General features: G+C 31.0%; 1 protein-coding gene across 1 annotated transcript; it reads left to right on the forward strand.

The window, feature by feature from the left end:
• Positions 1-12,008: 12,008 nt before the first annotated feature.
• On the forward strand, positions 12,009-17,332 carry LOC137812586 (phosphoglycerate/bisphosphoglycerate mutase family protein). Its single transcript, XM_068614718.2, has 9 exons — positions 12,009-12,510; positions 12,637-12,742; positions 14,242-14,458; positions 14,556-14,674; positions 14,863-14,961; positions 15,641-15,694; positions 15,764-15,862; positions 16,105-16,212; positions 16,613-17,332. The coding sequence occupies exons 1-9, from the start codon at positions 12,158-12,160 to the stop codon at positions 16,985-16,987; spliced, it is 1,530 nt and encodes a 509-aa protein (XP_068470819.1). The 5' UTR covers positions 12,009-12,157; the 3' UTR covers positions 16,988-17,332.
• The last annotated feature ends 1,603 nt before the right edge of the window (positions 17,333-18,935 follow it).

Genomic DNA, 18,935 nt, shown 5'->3' on the forward strand with positions numbered 1-18,935 from the left:
AATGCTTCCAAAATATTTAGAAGAATGCGTTATGTAAGTGGTCCATAGTACCTAGACACACATTGTTTAATAGTTAAACCCAAAAATTATTTGACTAACTGGTCGAAGCGGTTATTAGACTTAACAAGCATTCATCAATACAACATGATTACATAATTATGACCCAGAATGTTATTTTACTTTTGAAATCTCAATAACCTGTCCTAATATTTCAAACTCAAAATAAGATACTACTATTATAAGTATGCACTCCACACAAGATAAATGTACGAATTTATTACAAGAATTAATACTCCAACGATTAAATACCGAATCTTAACTTGAGCATGTTGGAATACCTTTTATAAGTACCCCACCTTAAACCGATATCAAATATCGAACTCGAAAACCAGAAACACAACAATTATTTGAAAAAACAACTTATTCATTCACTATAAGAACATAATGAATTTGTTTGTGTTTTTCTTATTTATTATTCTTTTTACCTTTTTTTTCTTCATGTTTTCACTATATGCTTTAAAGGATACAAGGTATAGGTTTTTGTTCAAAACCAACATTTATTACAGTGTATTGTAGCTGTGGAAAAAAATTAGGCATTTGGTGCAGAGAAAAGCATGAGTGAGTTTTTTATGTTGATATATGCAGCATGAAATTGAATTGATGGTGGGGTGCATTCACAGAATCATCATTGCCATATATGCTATTGGGAGTTTGGTGTAAAGATTAAAGGTTCACGAGAGATATCTGCACAAAGTATCCCTTCTCTCCATTTCATTCATCAATGTCATCCTGTGTCAAGAAAAATTCACATATCTCATGAGGATTTCAAGTTTTGCAATAAATTCATAAATCTCTAAATTTTCACATTTCTTTCTGCTAATAAAAATAAAATATTACATTTCTTTTAAGTTCCAACTATCCATTTTAGACATAGTTATATAGTTTAATTAAGTTCTAAATATTTTTCTAAATTTAAATGTTTCTAATTGAATTTTTATTACAAAATTTGTTCTATTGAGTGCCTAATATTTTGTTAGGTACCTCTCCTCTGATTTTATCTTAAACCCAATTACATTCCTGCTATTTTTGTCTTCCCATCTTCAATTTTTCAGATTAATTTTGTTTTCTTATCTTTAACTTATTAGATTAATTTGTTGTTTATCTTTCTAATTTCTTCCAACTTGTTTATTTAAATATTTACAATTACAATACAACTTTGTATATAAGATGAGTTTAGTTATACCTTCAAAGAAAACTTTTAAGAACATAATTCTAATTTTGTATATACTATTTCAATATTTTATGAGAAAATCATTAAATAAAAATTAATTTTAGAGATAAAAATAATTAATTATTATATTAATTAAACTAATTTTTATCTTAAAGATTAAAATAACCATTAATATTTAAAATAATTTTTATTATTAATAAATAATTTTTTATTATTAATTAGATATTAATTTAGAAACTATATATTAATAATAATAATTACTTTAAATATTAATTATTTTAGTCTCTAAAATAATATCTAATTTAATTAATATAATAATTAATTGTTTTTTATCTTTAACATTAATTTATATTTAATGAGTCTTTTTATGTTTTTTTTCATAAAATATAAAAAAAAAATCTCCCAACGTCATAAAATATGTCTTTTTCATTCTTTGATTAGATTTTTCCTAAAAAACATGACAGGTAGATTTTTTTTACTAAAAGTAAGTGATGATAATCTAATTTTGTTGAGTTAAAATAAAAAATTATTGAAACAAAATACTGTATTGTTCTTGTTAAATTATTTTATGTGGTAATGCATTAAAAAATAGTAAAAGTGACATATTATCTACTTGACGTGTAGACAATGTATATAATTATAATCGAGATACTTTTATCCATCAAACATAATTTAATCATTTTCAACCATTAAAATTCTCAAGAAATATTATACTTAAGTTTTCTTTTATTGCTGACTTGAGTCTAAACCTAAATTTTAAAATATCTAGTTATTATATTAAATAGGCTTAAATATATTAATAAATTTTATTTTATTTTTATTTCTATAAAAAAAATGAGATTAACCTGAGGAAAACAGATATGAAATATGACAGATAATAGAAAAACATAAAATAAAGAGAAAAAAATAAATTAACAAATTTGTAGTGAGAAACTAAACAGGTAGAAAGATGAAGACATAGTGATGGTGGGGTACACTTCACAAGTTATCAATAGGAATATTAATTATTGAGAAAAGTAGAAAAAACAAGAAAATATAAAAATATAAAATATAAAATGCTAGCTGTGAACAATCTTCTTCTGTACATTATCCAAACACCTACTAGTCGTTTAATGATATCAACTATGCACCACAACAACAAAACTAATATAATAATATTAAAAAAAGTAAGATTTTAAAAATATCTATAGCACCATATTATTTAAATATCTATAGTTACATTCTAAATTTCTAATAAAAATGCACTCCACTTGTTTACATAAACCACTAGAATTACTAATAAAACATGCAAAGACTATATAAGTTGAATTTCTGAACCTCACAAGATTTGAACATATCTTAAGATTTAAAAATATCTATAAATCATCCATTAATGAAGTTCATTTTGATGGTTAACAAGATTTATAGACCAATTTAAGTGTGTTTTATCTTGAAGATGTAAAATTATTATACTTTCAATTTCATTTATGATTTTTTATTTTTTGTGACAAAGAAATATGTTTACCTCATTGCTTCAATCCTCTATAGTATAAAGTTGTTATTATTAAAAACCTTTTGATCTTAAATTTGGTGACATGTCTTAGTTATTGATTTTTTTTAATTTTTTTCCTTTTTATCATCAATTATTGCATTTTTAACAATAGAATATAATAAGAGAAAGAGAAGAACGAAACTTTGTTTTATTGATCAATGGTACACAATCAAACACAGAGATTACGTGTGAAAAAAAATTACTTTATATTCAAATACAAAGTGTAACAAAAAACTATTGAAAGAATTTATGCTTTCCACTATCTTAAGAGTTTAAAATAATAAATATACTAACATTTTCTTAGACCCATTAGATACCTTTTCACTAAAATTATTAATTTGGAGTTAATCTCAAACTACTTCTAAAATAAGTTTTATATTATTGATCTAATTGAATTGAAAAAATCATAGTCTCCATATAAGTAAATTTAACTCGCCCCAAAACAATTAATTCTTAAATAATTTTCAAAATTACATAAGTCCTTACAATATTATAAATTACAAATCAATTCTTACAAATTAATTTTTAAATATTTTATAATAATGATAAATTGATCCTTAATTTTTTTTATTATTTGTAACTTAATTGTAAGGTTGAGATCCATCTCAACTTTCCAGAGTCAAACTCAACCCAATCTGACTTGTGTTTGATTTGACCCAGTCCAACCTTGCATGACTTAAGTGCAACTTGACTAGACATTTCTTGACTTGGACTGAACTTGATATGATCCAAGTACAATTTGGTTTGACCTTGAACTGAGCTAACTTGGTCTGACCTCAATTTGTCCCAACTCAGTTTGACTTTAGCCAGATCAAACTTAGTTTAACATTGACCCTTATTAACATGAGCTTAGCCCGACCAACAAAGCTTTAATTGGATTTGACACCTCCTAAATGGACTAGGTCTGACCAACCTAACATGGGCTCATTTGGGCTCGACTCAAACTAACTTGGATCCAACCCAACTTAGTCTCATTTTGACATGGGTTAGAATTAATGCATTCCACCTGACATAGGCTTAACCTAAACTAATTTGGATTTGGCTCAATCCAACTTAATTTGACCTATCCCAACCAAGCCTGACTTGGGCTCAACCCAATAACATTTCATGACTTGGGCCAACCTAACTTGACATTTCCTTATAAGGTTCCAACCTGACTTAGGTTCAACCCAACTCAATTTGACATGAGCCCGACCTGACTTAATCTAACCCTTGATCATAGACCAACTTGGTCTAACTTTGGTCTAATCCAACTCGGACTGATTGGCCCACATAACCCAACCTGACACGGGCTTGACTTGACATGAGTTTAACTTAGGTTAATCATGTCTCATCCCAACAAGAGATGACTCGACACTACTCGACACGACGTAAGACCAACTAAACTTGACTTGAACTTGTGCAACTTTGGCCCAACCCGACCAACTTGACATAGTCACGACCCAACCTAACTTGACCTAGGCTCCACTTGACTCAATCTAACTAGGGCTCGATCTAACCCAATCTAATGTAGGCTCGACTCGATTTGGTCTAACATGGATTGGGCTCGTCTCAACCTAACTTGACTTGAGCCAAGCTAAACTCGACTTGACTTTAACCTGATTTATCTCTTATTGACTTAAACCTGATTTGACTTGAACCCGACTCGACATACATTGATCGATCTTGACTAATTTGATATCGTCTTGTCTTGACCTAACTTGACCAATGTCTAACCTAATCTTACACATACCATCCTGAGTTTGAATTTGGATTGACTAAATATTTTTTATATGTATAAATATTTTTAAGTAAATATTTTTATTTTTTTGTAAGAGTTTTTATTTTAACCAATTGCCATTAAGTTAGCATCATCAGTAACCAATATTCCAAGCTCTTCACTAAATAATTATGATTTAGAATAAACTTGTACATAATTTTAAATATATATATATATATATATATATATATATATATATATATATATTGTATCGGGGGAGAGATTTTGACACCTTTGAAGAATCATTAGTATGACTTCAATGGTTCATAGTGATCTTAAATAGAAAGTGAAACCTACAAAAACTTAAACATTCAAATGCCCAAGATAAACAATAAAAATATATAAAATTTTATATTAACAAAGAATTATTTGATAGTTTATTTACATGTACAAAAAAGCAATCAAATATATATTTTTGATAACATTCAACAGTAGTTACATGAAAGTAAGTGGTGATGTGATGGTTCCGAGGTTATGTTAATCTAAGGCAGTTTTGAAATGGATTGATTGATTGTGTGTTGTGTTTGAAAAAGCAGAGCATGAAGCAGACAAGTAGTGTGTTGATTATGGCTGGCATTGAAAGAAGCATATTACACCAAAAAATGATGATAGTTTCTCAGAGTATTCAACACACTCATCGATGGTCTCAGTATTATAACCGCGAATTCGGAAACTTGGGCATCTATAAACAAGACACTATCCACCATTGGGGTTTTCTACTTTCTAGTTCAACTCAACCTCATCATCATCACTTACATTTTGTGACTATTTCTCTTCAATTTAAAGCTTTTATATCTCATGTAAGAATAACAAAGAAGAAATAAACGAATAATAAAAGATAAACACTAATAATAAGAAACACTTTTTTGTCCTTCCAAGAAAGGAAGAGACATAGTTAAATAAATAACTAAAAAAAAGTAAAATATTTAAGTTGTTGTTTATTTAATTAAATATCTAAAATACCTAATAACAAATTTTTATGAAAAAAGTATTTATCTAATTAAATCTTCATAGTACATGAAATATATATATATATATATATAATAGAGGAGAGTCGTTGATAACAGTCATTTCTTAATCAATTAAAAGAAAATTCAATTCCAGTGTAAAGATCGTTTAACGTGTTAGACCATTTAGTACTAGAGATGTGATAATATAGATATGATCATAATGACTCCAATCATCTCTTAAAGAATTCAATAGTGAATCCAATGCAACAAAGTTTAAAACTTATATGTAAACAAGAAATGTTAGTAATAATAATAAAGTAAAATAAGGGTTTAGTAAAGAAAGTAGGTTGACTCCCAATTTCATGAAATCCTCATTGGTTATCATAGGATTGTGATCTTTCCAATTCTCACACAAATGTCAAAATTAATCAAAGAAATGTCAATCAAATTCAACATAATCTTATCGGCAAAACAAGTGTTTATTGACGTATTCAGTGTGTTACTCATCTTCAAGTGTTTACTCATGATATGTTTATTTTCTACCTCTTAAACTAAGCAAACAAGATATTGATTATAACTAAGCAAACTAAGTCTTGAGTGTGTTGTGCGACTCTTCAGTCATCCTCATTCTTCTTCTAAGGTTTCTTTTATAATATTTGTTTTCTTTACACAAAATTGAATTCAAAATTTGTCTTAGGATTTTGTTTGACAATTATCGAATGTTTCATTTTTTTTTCAACTTATTAAACATATATTGTAATTCTCAATCACTTTCACATCCCGTTTTCACTTTTATTTATTGCAGAAAATTTACTTAAATAATATATTTGAATGATATTTGCTATGTTTATGGCGCATTTTAAAGAGGAATTTTAATAGCATAGATTGAGAGAATGCCCTCGCATAAGATTAAATTATTTTGGTTATTATTTTGATATTTTGGGAAGACCATCTAATTGATTGATGTGAAGGATGAAACTCTATAATCCTTAGCAAAATTTTCCAGACTTCAATGGCATGTAATTCTTCATCTGCATTATCATTAATAAAGTTCATAATATTTACATGGTCAATATCAATATCAAAATAATAACAAAATGTATCTAAAAACTATATTTAAACAATGGTTCTAATTAATATCTAGTTTCATCCAAACCTAATATAATTTTACTCTCAAATACAATCTAATAGTAAATAAAGATATACTCATTAATCCTATCATTTCATAATTATGTTTTTGATTTTCTATATTATATAAATTACTGTGATTTTTACATTAAAAATACCAAGGAATTAAATGTCTAAGTAAAAGTATAATGCAGACATTCGATAAGTGCACTTTATTATAATTTTATTATATTTTATTCAATATTATTCTTCATGATTAATTAAAAGTTAAGAAAAGTGAACGTGTATTTAATATATTTCCATAATAAAATGTGAGAAAGAATGTGTTTGAAAAAATGTTATTTATCAACAGCACTCTTCTTATAAAAAAAAAAAAAACTAGTGAAACTAGACCACACCACTAGTTAAACTAGGAAACACAGGTGTTGTCCTTTTTTTAATTACATTAATTAAATATATCATAATATTTTTAGTGTTAAATTGTCTTTTTGACATAGTATAGAAAAATTATGAATATACGTTTTAAAATTTGCAGAAAAAGAAAATTACAACTCCAATGAATGAGAAAAAAAATTTGAAAAAAAATTTCAACAATAAAATCAAAGATAAAAAGTTGATGGAGTTAAAACAAAGTAGAGACAGAATGTAAGTTGATCGACGAATTAGAAATAAAACGAAAAAAAATAATAACCACACCATTTTAATGATAAAATAAAAAATATTAAGTACTTAGAATAATGTTTTTGATAAAAATTTAATTAAAAATACTTAAATTAATAAATATTTAAAACTTAAAATCAAACCATAAAATTTAACAACATTGGTCATTATTAATTTTCTATATTAGTTCGTGGTTTTCGAGAAGTGTCATTATTCTAATAATCTATTATATATCATTAACTTTTATATAATGTATGCAAAACTTAGTTATTCTTTAACATATACATTCAAATGAAAAAGGTCTAGAGCAAACAGTCAAAATTTGTCTTTCGTCTTTAAATTTTGTTAAAGAAAATATTTCAAAAGATTTTTTTTTTTTAAAGAAAGTACCAGAAAAAAATATTAATAACTAGAGAATGTGTTTAAGCATAAAATAGACGGGGAAAAAAAATTATTTGAGAGATACAATTATTTTGAAAAGAAGCTATTACTCTAAAAAACAATAAAAAAATCTTTGTAATTATGTTTAATTAAAATTTTGTTTATTAAAATTTAGAATTGAAATGTTTTACAATCATTTATTTTTAAATATGCATTTTTACAAAATAAATAAGGATCTTAAAAATACACCATAAAGTAATATTATATTTACATATTGTTATAAAAAAAATGGTAATCTTTGATGCAAAAATTATCACATACAATTTTAATTTACATTTTATATGTTTTATTATCTTACATCATTTTTAAAATTTCCATAAAATTTTTCTCCTATATAAGAATGTTGTAAAATTCACATCTTAATAACTTTTATTTACTTGTTAAGAGATATTTTCAAAATAAAAATAATAATTTTTCATTCTAGTAAAGTCTTATTTAAAATATACAATATCACATGTTTTAATAGAGAAATCTTAAAAGAATTAGATCTTTAACTTATTACCTATCTCCCACGTTTAAAACTGCAACTAAGAATTAAAAAAATAGTAGGCCAGGCCTAATTTAAAGTGGATCAACTATTTAAGCCCGTTGTAATGTACATAAAATAAGCCTTTTGCATTCTGCACCCCATAAAATTTAACTCCACCTCTATATAATCTGAAAATTATTTTTACATTTTTAAAATTATATTTTAGAGAATATAAAATCCAAAATATGTATTTCAGAATGTATAATCTGGAATACATAGAAACACATATTTTATATTTTAGATCGTAAATTCTGAAATATATAATTTTTTTATCCTTTTAAATTAATTTTGAATACAATTAATTTATTTAAAAGAGTATTTTTTAATTTTAAACACAAATAATTTATTTAATAAGAACAATATTAACTAAAAGTAAACATTCTTATATATATAATAATCATTGTTAAAATTAAAAATACAAAATATAAGTAATAGAATATATCCATGTTGCCTGCTATAAAGCCTGTGGACGTATGTATAAACTACCCTTTCATCCGTGACACCCTAAACTAACTACAATGCATTGTGATTTTTATCTTATTAAAGGATACATATACCAGAGTTACAGAAGGATCCTAATATTAATTGGGAGTTGGGAGTCTTTTCTCATTATCAGTTGCTTCTCTTTATATAGAAGAATAATTAGGTGTCTTTTCTAATTATCAGTTGCTTCTCTTTATATAAGAGAATAATTGAGTGTCTTTTCTAATTATCAGTTGTTTCTCTTTATATAGAAGAATAATTGGGTGTCTTTTCTAATTATCAATTACTTCTCTTTATATAAGAGAATAATTGGGTGTCTTTTCTAATTATCAGTTGTTTCTCTTTATAGAGGGGAATAACCTTTATTTTATCTCTTTGTGTGTTATGATTCTAGTATTTAATTATTGATTATTTCCTTTTTTAGTTAAACCCTACAATGAATGTACTACTTATATATATTCAGACCATTTGTTCTGATTTGAATAATAAGAAAGAAGAGATATTCATTCTCATATCCTTTGTCTTCAATTTACTCTTTTGTTCATCTCTGTTTTATTTTGTAATATGGTATAAGAGCTCTGATCATCAGAGCTCTGCTTGCTACATTTATTCATGGGTGAAGTTGATGATCCCTCACAAGATCTTAGTTCACCTTACCATGTTAGTTCATCAGATAATCCTTCCTTTCTTATTGTCCCTATTATTCTTGAGGGACCAAATTATCATCATTGGTCTCGTTCGTTTCAAATGAGCCTAATTTCAAAGAACAAAATAGGTTTCATTGATGGAACTATAGAAGCTCCCAATTGTACCAAATAATTGTTTCCAACATGGCAGAGAGCCAATATGTTGGTTGTTTCGTGGATTCTCAAGGCTGTTTCTCAATCCATCGCGCAGAGCATCATTTGTATGGACAATGCCTTTGACATATGGAATGATTTAAAGGAAAGGTTCTCACAAGGAGACATGATTCGTATTTCTGATATCCAGGAGATGATTTCTTCTTTTAAACAAGGTGAGTTGACTGTTACAAACTATTTCACTCAATTAAAAATTCTTTGGGATGAACTTGATCTTTTCAGCCCGCTATCCGCTTCTTCATGTGCCTCTAAATGCAATACTCTTGTGAATGTTTCTAAATATAAAACACAAGACCAGAAATTTCTAAGGGGGCTAAATGATAATTATTCGACTGTGAGAACTCAAATTCTATTGATGGACCCTTTGCCATCCTTGAATAAAGTTTGCTCTTTTGTTACACAATAAGAGAGGCAAATATTTGGTGATCAATCCAAGGCAATGATTGCTACTAGCAAAGGAGGTTATAAAAACAATGCTACAACCTATGGCAGAGGTGCTAGATACGGAAGAGGAAGCAATGGAAGGACAGGACATACCATTGATACATGCTATAAAAAGCATGACTTTCCACCTCATTTCAAGTTCAAAAATCAGAATCATGATATTAGAGTCATTTAAAGTCTATCCTAGCAAGTGTTTGATGGGTCTATCGTGTCACCCGCTATCTGACCGTTATCGGACCACCCATCATATGTTATCCCCATGTACCGGTTTTATGGGTTTGAGTTAGGTTTAAAGTTCACTTCGTAATACACATTGAAATATGTTGTGTCACATGTCCATAGTGATCATAAGCTACAAAATATCAACGATCTTCTTGAATATGTAATGCATTCATTGAACCAATGCATTAAGCATTTGAAAAATAAAAACAAAAAATCATGACGTATTAACATAAATAACTCACCGGACAAGCATGCTCGTGGTCATTTTTTGCCATAATTTTTGTCCATCCGAGGAAGTATGTAGGGATGTGGCACATATATGAGCTAGTGCATGTATTCTATTGCACATGCTGAGTGATGTGAAGCCAGTGTCACACTGGCAACAAGATGATCGATAAAGTGCAACAATTGGTCACCCAATGACAACAAATACACCTCATTCGAAAGGTGGAGGAGGCCGAGCAATTGTTTGCTTGTACCCAAACTGGTGCAACACATGCTCGAGAAAATGGTGTTATGGGCACGTCCCAAGTCAGATATATCTTGAGAACATTGATATCGCCTCAAACAGTCAACTAGGCTAATGGTCATCGTAAGGAGTTCAACATGGGTAAGACTGTCGTTTTGCACATGCAAAAGGCTAACTATACATATATGGTATCCAATGACATAATGACACATCTAAGGGAGGAACTCCTGAAATGTGGGAGTGATATCATTGGTTCCCAACTTAGTCAACATCACCAAAATCTACCCCAAGTAGCTCGACAACAATGATGACATAGATCCAACGTCACATACGTACAAAACTGCCCTATAATGGGGAGATGAAGCAATGCAAATACATCATCCAGAGTGATAGTCATCTCATCAATAGGAAGGTGGAAATTGTTGGTGTTGTGGTACCACCTCTCGACAAAGGTTAATATGAGACATTTATCAGCAGTCTCATAACTAGCGTTGCAAAGTGGTAACAACTGGTGTTAAGTACCATGACCTCAATTTGGGGATGACAAATCCCAAACTTACCTAGCTTGCATTTGTGGGATACCAACTTGAGTTCTCCTCCATCCTCATCGTCTCATAGTTTACAAGTCATGTGGTCGGCTGCATCAACAACGTATTAATAGGCACCCTAGAAAATTCGATTCAAGTTTTCTCATTCTCTCTCATAGCACATGATGACGACACATCACCATCATTGACAACAACAACAACTTATTCTCTATTCCTTCTAGAGACTGACACCATGAATGTCTATCTACCTCTCTCTTTTTGAGTATATATTTATTTGACAATAATAATAACATACCATCAATAATTTTTTTTAAATTAATATATACTTCCAAATTTTCTTCGTACATCGTGAGTGGGAGAGGCTCTTCTTTAGTATCTGTATTTTAGTATAAATAATTTGGTTTGCAATATAATTTTAAAACAGTGACCATCTTGCATCACTCTATCTTGCTTATCTTGCTTTTCCACTTCAGACACCATATATGTAATTCAGGTTTCTCACATCCGTTCTTCAGATTTTTCGGTTTTGTAGATCTAAATGTAACAAAAACTTTAAAATGAAGAGGAAAAATGGACAAAGGCATATAGATACTGGTAAATGAAACTTTGTTTCCCTTTTTGCTCACTCAAATGTTAAATTACCAGAAACTAAAGTTGTTTGAATTAAATTTGGTCTTTATATGTAAACAATTTATTAATATTTAAAAGTTACTTTATCTTAAAAAATTATATAATATAAGATTTTTAAGATAGAGGGTTGGTTGTTGGACCACGTGTCTTTCCGTAGGCATCTCCCTCCACGCAGAGCGATATGGAAACAATGGGAACCAACCATAATATTATTACATAACATAAAACATTAAAAAGAAACAGAGTCCCAAGTTCCAACCCAACACAGTACGATGTTTTTGGTGGCAAGACCATGCGGTTCTTCTTCTGCGCGTATTCATCATCTTCACTCCACTCCCACATCGCACCGTACCAGAAACGTCGTCGTTAGATGCTCCCTCAGCAGCGTGCAGGAGAAGAAGGAGAAACCTGAACTGGATTCGGAGCTCCAGACTTCGGTATCATTTCCGCCGATCAGGGCGGCGAAGAGGGTGGTTCTGGTGAGGCACGGCCAAAGCACGTGGAACGCGGAGGGGAGAATCCAAGGAAGCTCTAATTTTTCTGTTCTCACGAAGAAGGGGGAGTCTCAGGCTGAGACATCACGCCAAATGCTCATCGACGATAACTTCGATGCCTGCTTTGCCAGGTTTCTTTTTCTTCTTCTTCATCATCTTCATCATCTTCCATTGCTTAATGCAATTGCTAGATATTGTGGCTCTTCGTGACTTTGGATTTTCTTCTTTGTGCTCTTTATTGTTCTAATAATGTGTAGTCCTTTGGCTCGATCCAAGAAAACCGCTGAAATCATTTGGGGATCTCGCCAGGAACCCTTCATTCCCGACTTTGAATTGCGGGAAATCGATTTGTACTCCTTTCAAGTATGCTATGCTCCACTCACACAATCATCTTTTTCTTTCTTTTTTAGTTCAATTTCTACTTAATGTCTCTGTAGCAGCTTTTATAGTCAGTGTTGACCGATTGTGAATCATGCTGACTGTGATTGTTAAAGTCATTATTATAAGAGCTAATATACATGTCAGTTTCTGATTAGTTAAGAGCATATTCTATTTTTTCTCTCTTTATACTCACTGGTAATTAAAAAATGAACATGCACTGGGTTGACATAGTGGTTAGACACCTGCTCTCACACATTTTGGTGATGATTCATATAGTGAAGACTTCATGTTTGGACTCTCCTTGTGTACGAAAACTTGTTGAGTCAAAGATATTAGTGTATCCAATGGGCCGGAGAAAACCCGTGGTATGAAAAAAAAGTAGAATAACTGTTTAAGCAAACATTTTGTTTTCATTTTTTTGTTGCTTTTCATATGCAGTCATAAAACATGTCACGTTTTCATGATGTCAAAGATTTATACACGAAAAAGTTTCACTATTTGTTGTACAAATCTTTGAAAATAAGGAAAAAAGAAAAAATAAGTTTGACAATTTTATGATTAGGAGAGATCAAGCTATTTTCGGAGTAACTTTAAGAAAATACTTTTTGTTGTTGTTGTTGTTGGAGATCGTACATAGATGGGAGACAAGATATTTCATATTATATAACTAGGTGTTAATCTCATCATATATCATATAAGTCGATTTTATTAGGTTAAGTTAGACTTAAAATTTATTTATTAACATGGTATTAGAGTCATTTAAAATCAATCCTACTAAGAGTTTGTTTAAGTGAAATCAATCCTACTAAGGGTTTGTTTAAGAGTTTGTTTAAGTGGGTGCAAACTGGAGTTAGACTTAAAGTCCATTTGCTTGATTCATTCTCCTTTTCATATTATTTGTTAAAAGTAGAAATAGAAAACTTTTGTCGAACCAAATAGACCTTTATTAACCCTATTCTTCATGCATGATATTTGAAAACATGAACACATGAAATAGAAAATGAGATTCGCTAATATTCTCCCAAACCAAGCAAGCTCTTAACCAATGTTTGTTGGTTTGAGTTACAAAGAACTTGGTTTTCCTTAAGAAAAATTTTGGGTTAGAATCTTATTATGGGAAAAATAAGCATTAGGAAACCTTTGTGTCCTTAAGAGGGTTCAAAGTAACTTCCGGATAACGAGGGTCAAAGGCCTGGTAAACGAACACAAGCCATTAACTTTCTACTCCACGTCTTACCTTTGTTATTTTGTCTGGAAGATTAAAATATTGAGAATTTAAACTTGGAGGGATGAAATTGGTAAAATTAATCTTTAAGGATGGAAGTATTTAAAGACCTTGAACCTTCAGACATCAATTAATAAAATTAGTCTGTTAGGTACCAAATTAAATAAGCTTGTACCTTATTAAGTACTAAAATGGTTTTTGTATTGTACTGAGGTATAGCTTGTGACTTGGTGTGACTGATCTTATGTTGCTTTAGGGTCTGCTGAAGCATGAGGGGAAAGCAAAATTTGGTTCTGCTTTTCGTGAATGGCAGATAGATGCTGAGAATTTCATCATTGATGGTCATTATCCAGTTAGAGAGCTGTGGGAACGTGCTAGAAGCTGCTGGACTAAAATCTTAGCTCATGATAGCAGGTCTGTTCTTGTGGTTGCTCACAATGCTGTTAATCAGGCTCTTGTTGCCACAGCAATTGGTACCGGTTTCTCCCTGAGGAAATTTTGATGATGAAAAGAAAAGATCAAATTTTGTCAAATAATATGCTCAGTTTTTCTTCCATTCCTAACAATCAGGTCTGGGGCCCGAGTATTTCAGAAAATTACTTCAGAGCAATTGTGGTGTTAGTGTGCTGGATTTCATCCCAAGATCTGAGGGTGGATCTCCACATATTTGCCTTAACCGCTTAAATCAGGTATATGGGCCCATTTACTTGGTACAATGCCACAAAGTGGACTAGCTGTGGTTAAATGTGGAATTGGCTTTGTTATCCCCTGGCCATAACTTCAAAGTTGATGAGAATGTGTTATTCCCTCTTAACAAAAAAAATGTTTTTTTTATTACAAAAAACTGTTCTACAAACAGAGTTGAACTTTAATGCAGACCCCTGGTTCACCTATTGCTGGTGGAAAATCTGGAGGTCGAGAGACAAGTAAGCGGATCGTACTTGTTTGTAATGGATCAACACAAGGAAGTGCAGAGGTATGAAGCAATGGCTCAAATGTATTTGATAAATTTCTAAAATTTGAGTCTTTGTTTTAACTTACTTTTGTGAATTTATAACTGATATGCTGCTGCGGGTACTCTATCCTTTTGAACTATTTATTTTCTAATACTAGCAACGAAGTGTATTCCATTGAACCCAAGCAATGCCTGTTGAAATATTAAGTAATTTACCCAGTGTTCTTATGACTCATTCTAATATCCAATGCAAGTTGCGAAATGTTGTTTTTAAAACTCGAATGGGAAGTACGATGGAAGGTGTTCAAAGAATAAAACTGTAAATTTATGGAAGTGATTGTTGTATGACCAGAATTAATGTTTACTCAAATATCTTTTTGACGTGATCTGGTTCTTTAATGCTTTGCTATATTTATTTTCCAGATTTTATCAAAATGCTTATTGCTCTAATTTTTGAATCGAAATGAAAATTGTGAGATATAAAACCATCTGTATGCTTTCACCCAAAAAGCTTAAGGTTTTGGAAAACCATTTGTTGATCATCTTTCAGGTGTTCATGATATGATAGTCAACCATGTGGTTTAGAGTTGTGCTTTCACCAAATAATTTAAGCTTTTGGGATAATTGATTGATCTTGGTTTATGATTCCAAATGCATTTCTTCACATACAGGTTCTAAACAAACTATCTTGTGTTAACAGGATGGTTTTCCTTTTGGTGGTGATCAACCATTGAACATGCTTGGTGTCATACAGGTATTACATCCAATCATCAGAAATAGGTGGGCAAAAGTTATTTCATCTGATCTTTTGCATGTATAACAGTCCCAGAAATCTGCAGAGCTACTACTTGATTTGAAAGTGAATTCCATAATTAGCAGTCCTAACAAAGCATGTGTTGAGACAGCCACGGCAATCTCCCAGGTAGCCTCACTTTTGGTACTTCGTAGTTAGTTCGTCATGCCAAATTCATAGTTCTAGCGTGTCAAATTCCTATTTGCTAGTTTAATCTATTGATTGCAAGTACTTGCATCTACTTCTACATAGACTCTGGTTTTATACACACACACACCCCTGTTAAATTGTATGCCTGAACTGGAGAGCTTTGGTTTCTGTCTCTATTCATATTTGTTCTCCTCTAATTAAATTGTTAGATTTGAATTTAGGTACAAGAAGCTGCAGACTGCTTGGGTGCTGACTGTGTGCCTCGATATGTTGAGATGAAGCAGATGGGGAGCCTTGATGTTGAAACTATCTTCAAACAATCTGAAATGGCAAGTAATGTTTGAATGTGGAAACGTGGATCAATCATTTGTTGACATTTTTCTTTCTCTGAAATGGATACTTTAGTTAATGTAGTATTTTCTGTACTGGTATGATCTTTACAAAGGAATGATCACAAAAATTTGGTAAATACAAATTGAAGATATAGAAAAAAAAAAGCTTGATGATAATCAGTTGACAATATTGAAAAGTAGAAGGAAATTGTGACCATCTCAATGTACCAAGAAATTCAACTAGAAAAAGGTTTTGCCAAGTGTTTGGTACTAATAGCTGCTATGCTTGTAATTTCAATATCCATTTTTCTAGTCTTCTTAAAATAACAAGGATTGGTTAACAGTTGATGTGTGCATTATGAGTATGTTCTATCTAATTTTTATTTATGTATTGTAGGATGTATCCAATTTTCCGCCATTTCAACCTGGTTGGTTAAATAGAGTTGATGATGGATTGAGAACAACATTATGGAATCAATCTGGAAAAGCCTGGCGATCATTGTTGGATGAAATATCTGATGAATCTAAGCCAGACGAAGTTATAGTGACAGTTGGTCCTCCTGCAATCCACATAGCACTAATGGGGCACTGCCTTAATTTGACTAAAGAATGGTTGGGATCATTTCATCTTGATGCAGGGAGCATCAGTGTTCTTGACTTCCCTGATGGAGCTAAGGGAAAAGGTGTCATCAGGTGCATAAATTATACTGCACACTTGGGGAGATGGTCCATACCTATCACAAGATCAACAGAAGATGGTGAAGAGTTTTAAGTGTAAACTTGTGATTCTAAAATGGAATTGAAATAACACCCAGCTTTCAAGTGTAGAGTTTCAGAGGTTCAACATGGTGAAGATAGTTGAAATTTCAAGGCATGATGATGGCAGTAAAAATGAAATCTTATAAGGTCTTAGTAAGAGGAGGGTGACCTAGGGATGAGACAGCATGGTTTTTTGCCTGCCTTCCTCGTAATGCATTTCACTTCAAGATATAGATATTGCTTCATGTGATATGTGCAGTTCATAACACCAATCATCCAAGATTACTTTGTCAACTGTGCTGTATTTTTCTTTTCAAATGGCAATTCAGAATATACACTATTTGGTGATTGCTGACTATTTTCCTGTGTAGAAAACAAATCAAAGTTCTGTGCTCGCTATTAGCAAATAGTGTCACTGGAAGAAATTTTTGACAGAATTCAAAAGATACAACAAAAAATGGTATGACTCTTAAGAAAAACGGAATTGAGGAGGCATTGAATATGTTATGGAACTAACGTTGTGCTGTCTAGTATTTTTTACTCTCCTCTCTTCAGATAACAAGTAAAAGAAATCGTGAGTTATGTTCGAATATTCCATTTCTTCTTGAATGATTTCAAATAACTTTATTTTGTACATTATGAAGGAAAAGTTTTAGTGGTTACAGAACAATATAGAAAACATATATTACCATTTTTCATTTCATTGGTAAAAATAACGTATTACTAAAAACAACTATAAAAAAAACAGGTATATTTAAATTTATTAAATAACAGATAAAGTGAAACAATCTAAAATGACATGCGCATGTTTTAAATCGGGAGAATAGTAACGTTAGGCGATATTTAAGGAGTTGTGAAATGAAAGTGTGGTCTCAAACAAGTTTTTCCGGATATTTAACTATAACTCATTGTCCCAATAACAAGGTCAGTCTCACAAACAGTGGCAATTGGGTGTCGTTTTAAATAATGTAGTTGAGTATTCACGTGATTTATAAAGATTTGAGTGAACAAATTTGCAGGTGATTCAATTTTGTGGTCTCTCGCGTGTGTGAACAAATTTTAAGAGAAAGCTAGTTGGATATTAAATAGATTACGAATTTTGTCTTTCTTTTTTGCATGCTTTTTTTCACTCTGCATGACAAAGATCCTAGTCATGTAGAGATTCCTGAAAATTAGTTCTTGTGCTCGGAGATTAGGCTAAACAGGCCGAACTCCGTTAATAATTTTCGGGTGTTTTTTTTTTCTCTTTATCTCTTTTATTATTCCGTTTTATTTATTCAATATTATTTGTCGGGTAGCTCTGTTAGGGTTTTGTTTTAGTGGGAAAATTACCCGTTTTTCCCAACAAGTGGTATCAAGAGCCGAAGGTTCACCCTTGGGTTGTTTGTAATATTGAATACAATATTTTGAGTTTGTGATGGCAAGAGGTCGTCAGCAAAGTCAGACAAAAGGGAGAAGAGGGACGTCTAAGTCTAAAGGTCAAGCCGTTGCCAAAGATGAGTGTGCTTTCTGTCATGAAAAAGGACACGGGAAGAAAGACTGTCCAAAACTGCAGAAGAAAGGGAAGGCTCCGCAAGATGCAAATGTTGCAGAATGCAAAAGTGATGTGGAATCAGATATCTCTTTAATTGTCTTGCTTTCAGCATCATCGTATCCAGATGAGTGAATATTGGATTCAGGTTGTACCTATCATATGTGTCCCATTCGGGAATGGTTCTTTGAATTTCAAGAACTCGATGGCGGGGTTGTTTACATGGGTAATGATAATCCATGTAAGACAGCTGGGATAGGTTCAATCAAGTTGCGGAATCATGATGGATCCACTAGAATTTTGCGGGATGTGCGGTACGTGCCAAAGTTGAAGAAGAATCTCATCTCATTGGGGGCTTTAGAATCTAAAGGCCTAGTTGTGACGATGCGAGATGGAATTCTTAAAGCAACTTCAGGAGCACTGGTGATGT

The sequence above is a fragment of the Phaseolus vulgaris genome, chromosome 11, assembly GCF_051622355.1.
Source record: "Phaseolus vulgaris cultivar YP4 chromosome 11, ASM5162235v1, whole genome shotgun sequence".
Lineage (NCBI taxonomy): Eukaryota > Viridiplantae > Streptophyta > Magnoliopsida > Fabales > Fabaceae > Phaseolus > Phaseolus vulgaris.

What these genes read in the sequence shown, in the direction of transcription:
- LOC137812586 (XM_068614718.2), top strand. Translation starts at nt 12,158, where the DNA reads ATGTTTTTGGTGGCAAGACCATGCGGTTCTTCTTCTGCGCGTATTCAT. An exon ending in TTCGATGCCTGCTTTGCCAG is followed by an intron (nt 12,511 to 12,636) that starts GTTTCTTTTTCT and finishes AATAATGTGTAG; the next exon opens with TCCTTTGGCTCGATCCAAGA. An exon ending in CAGCCACGGCAATCTCCCAG is followed by an intron (nt 15,863 to 16,104) that starts GTAGCCTCACTT and finishes ATTTGAATTTAG; the next exon opens with GTACAAGAAGCTGCAGACTG.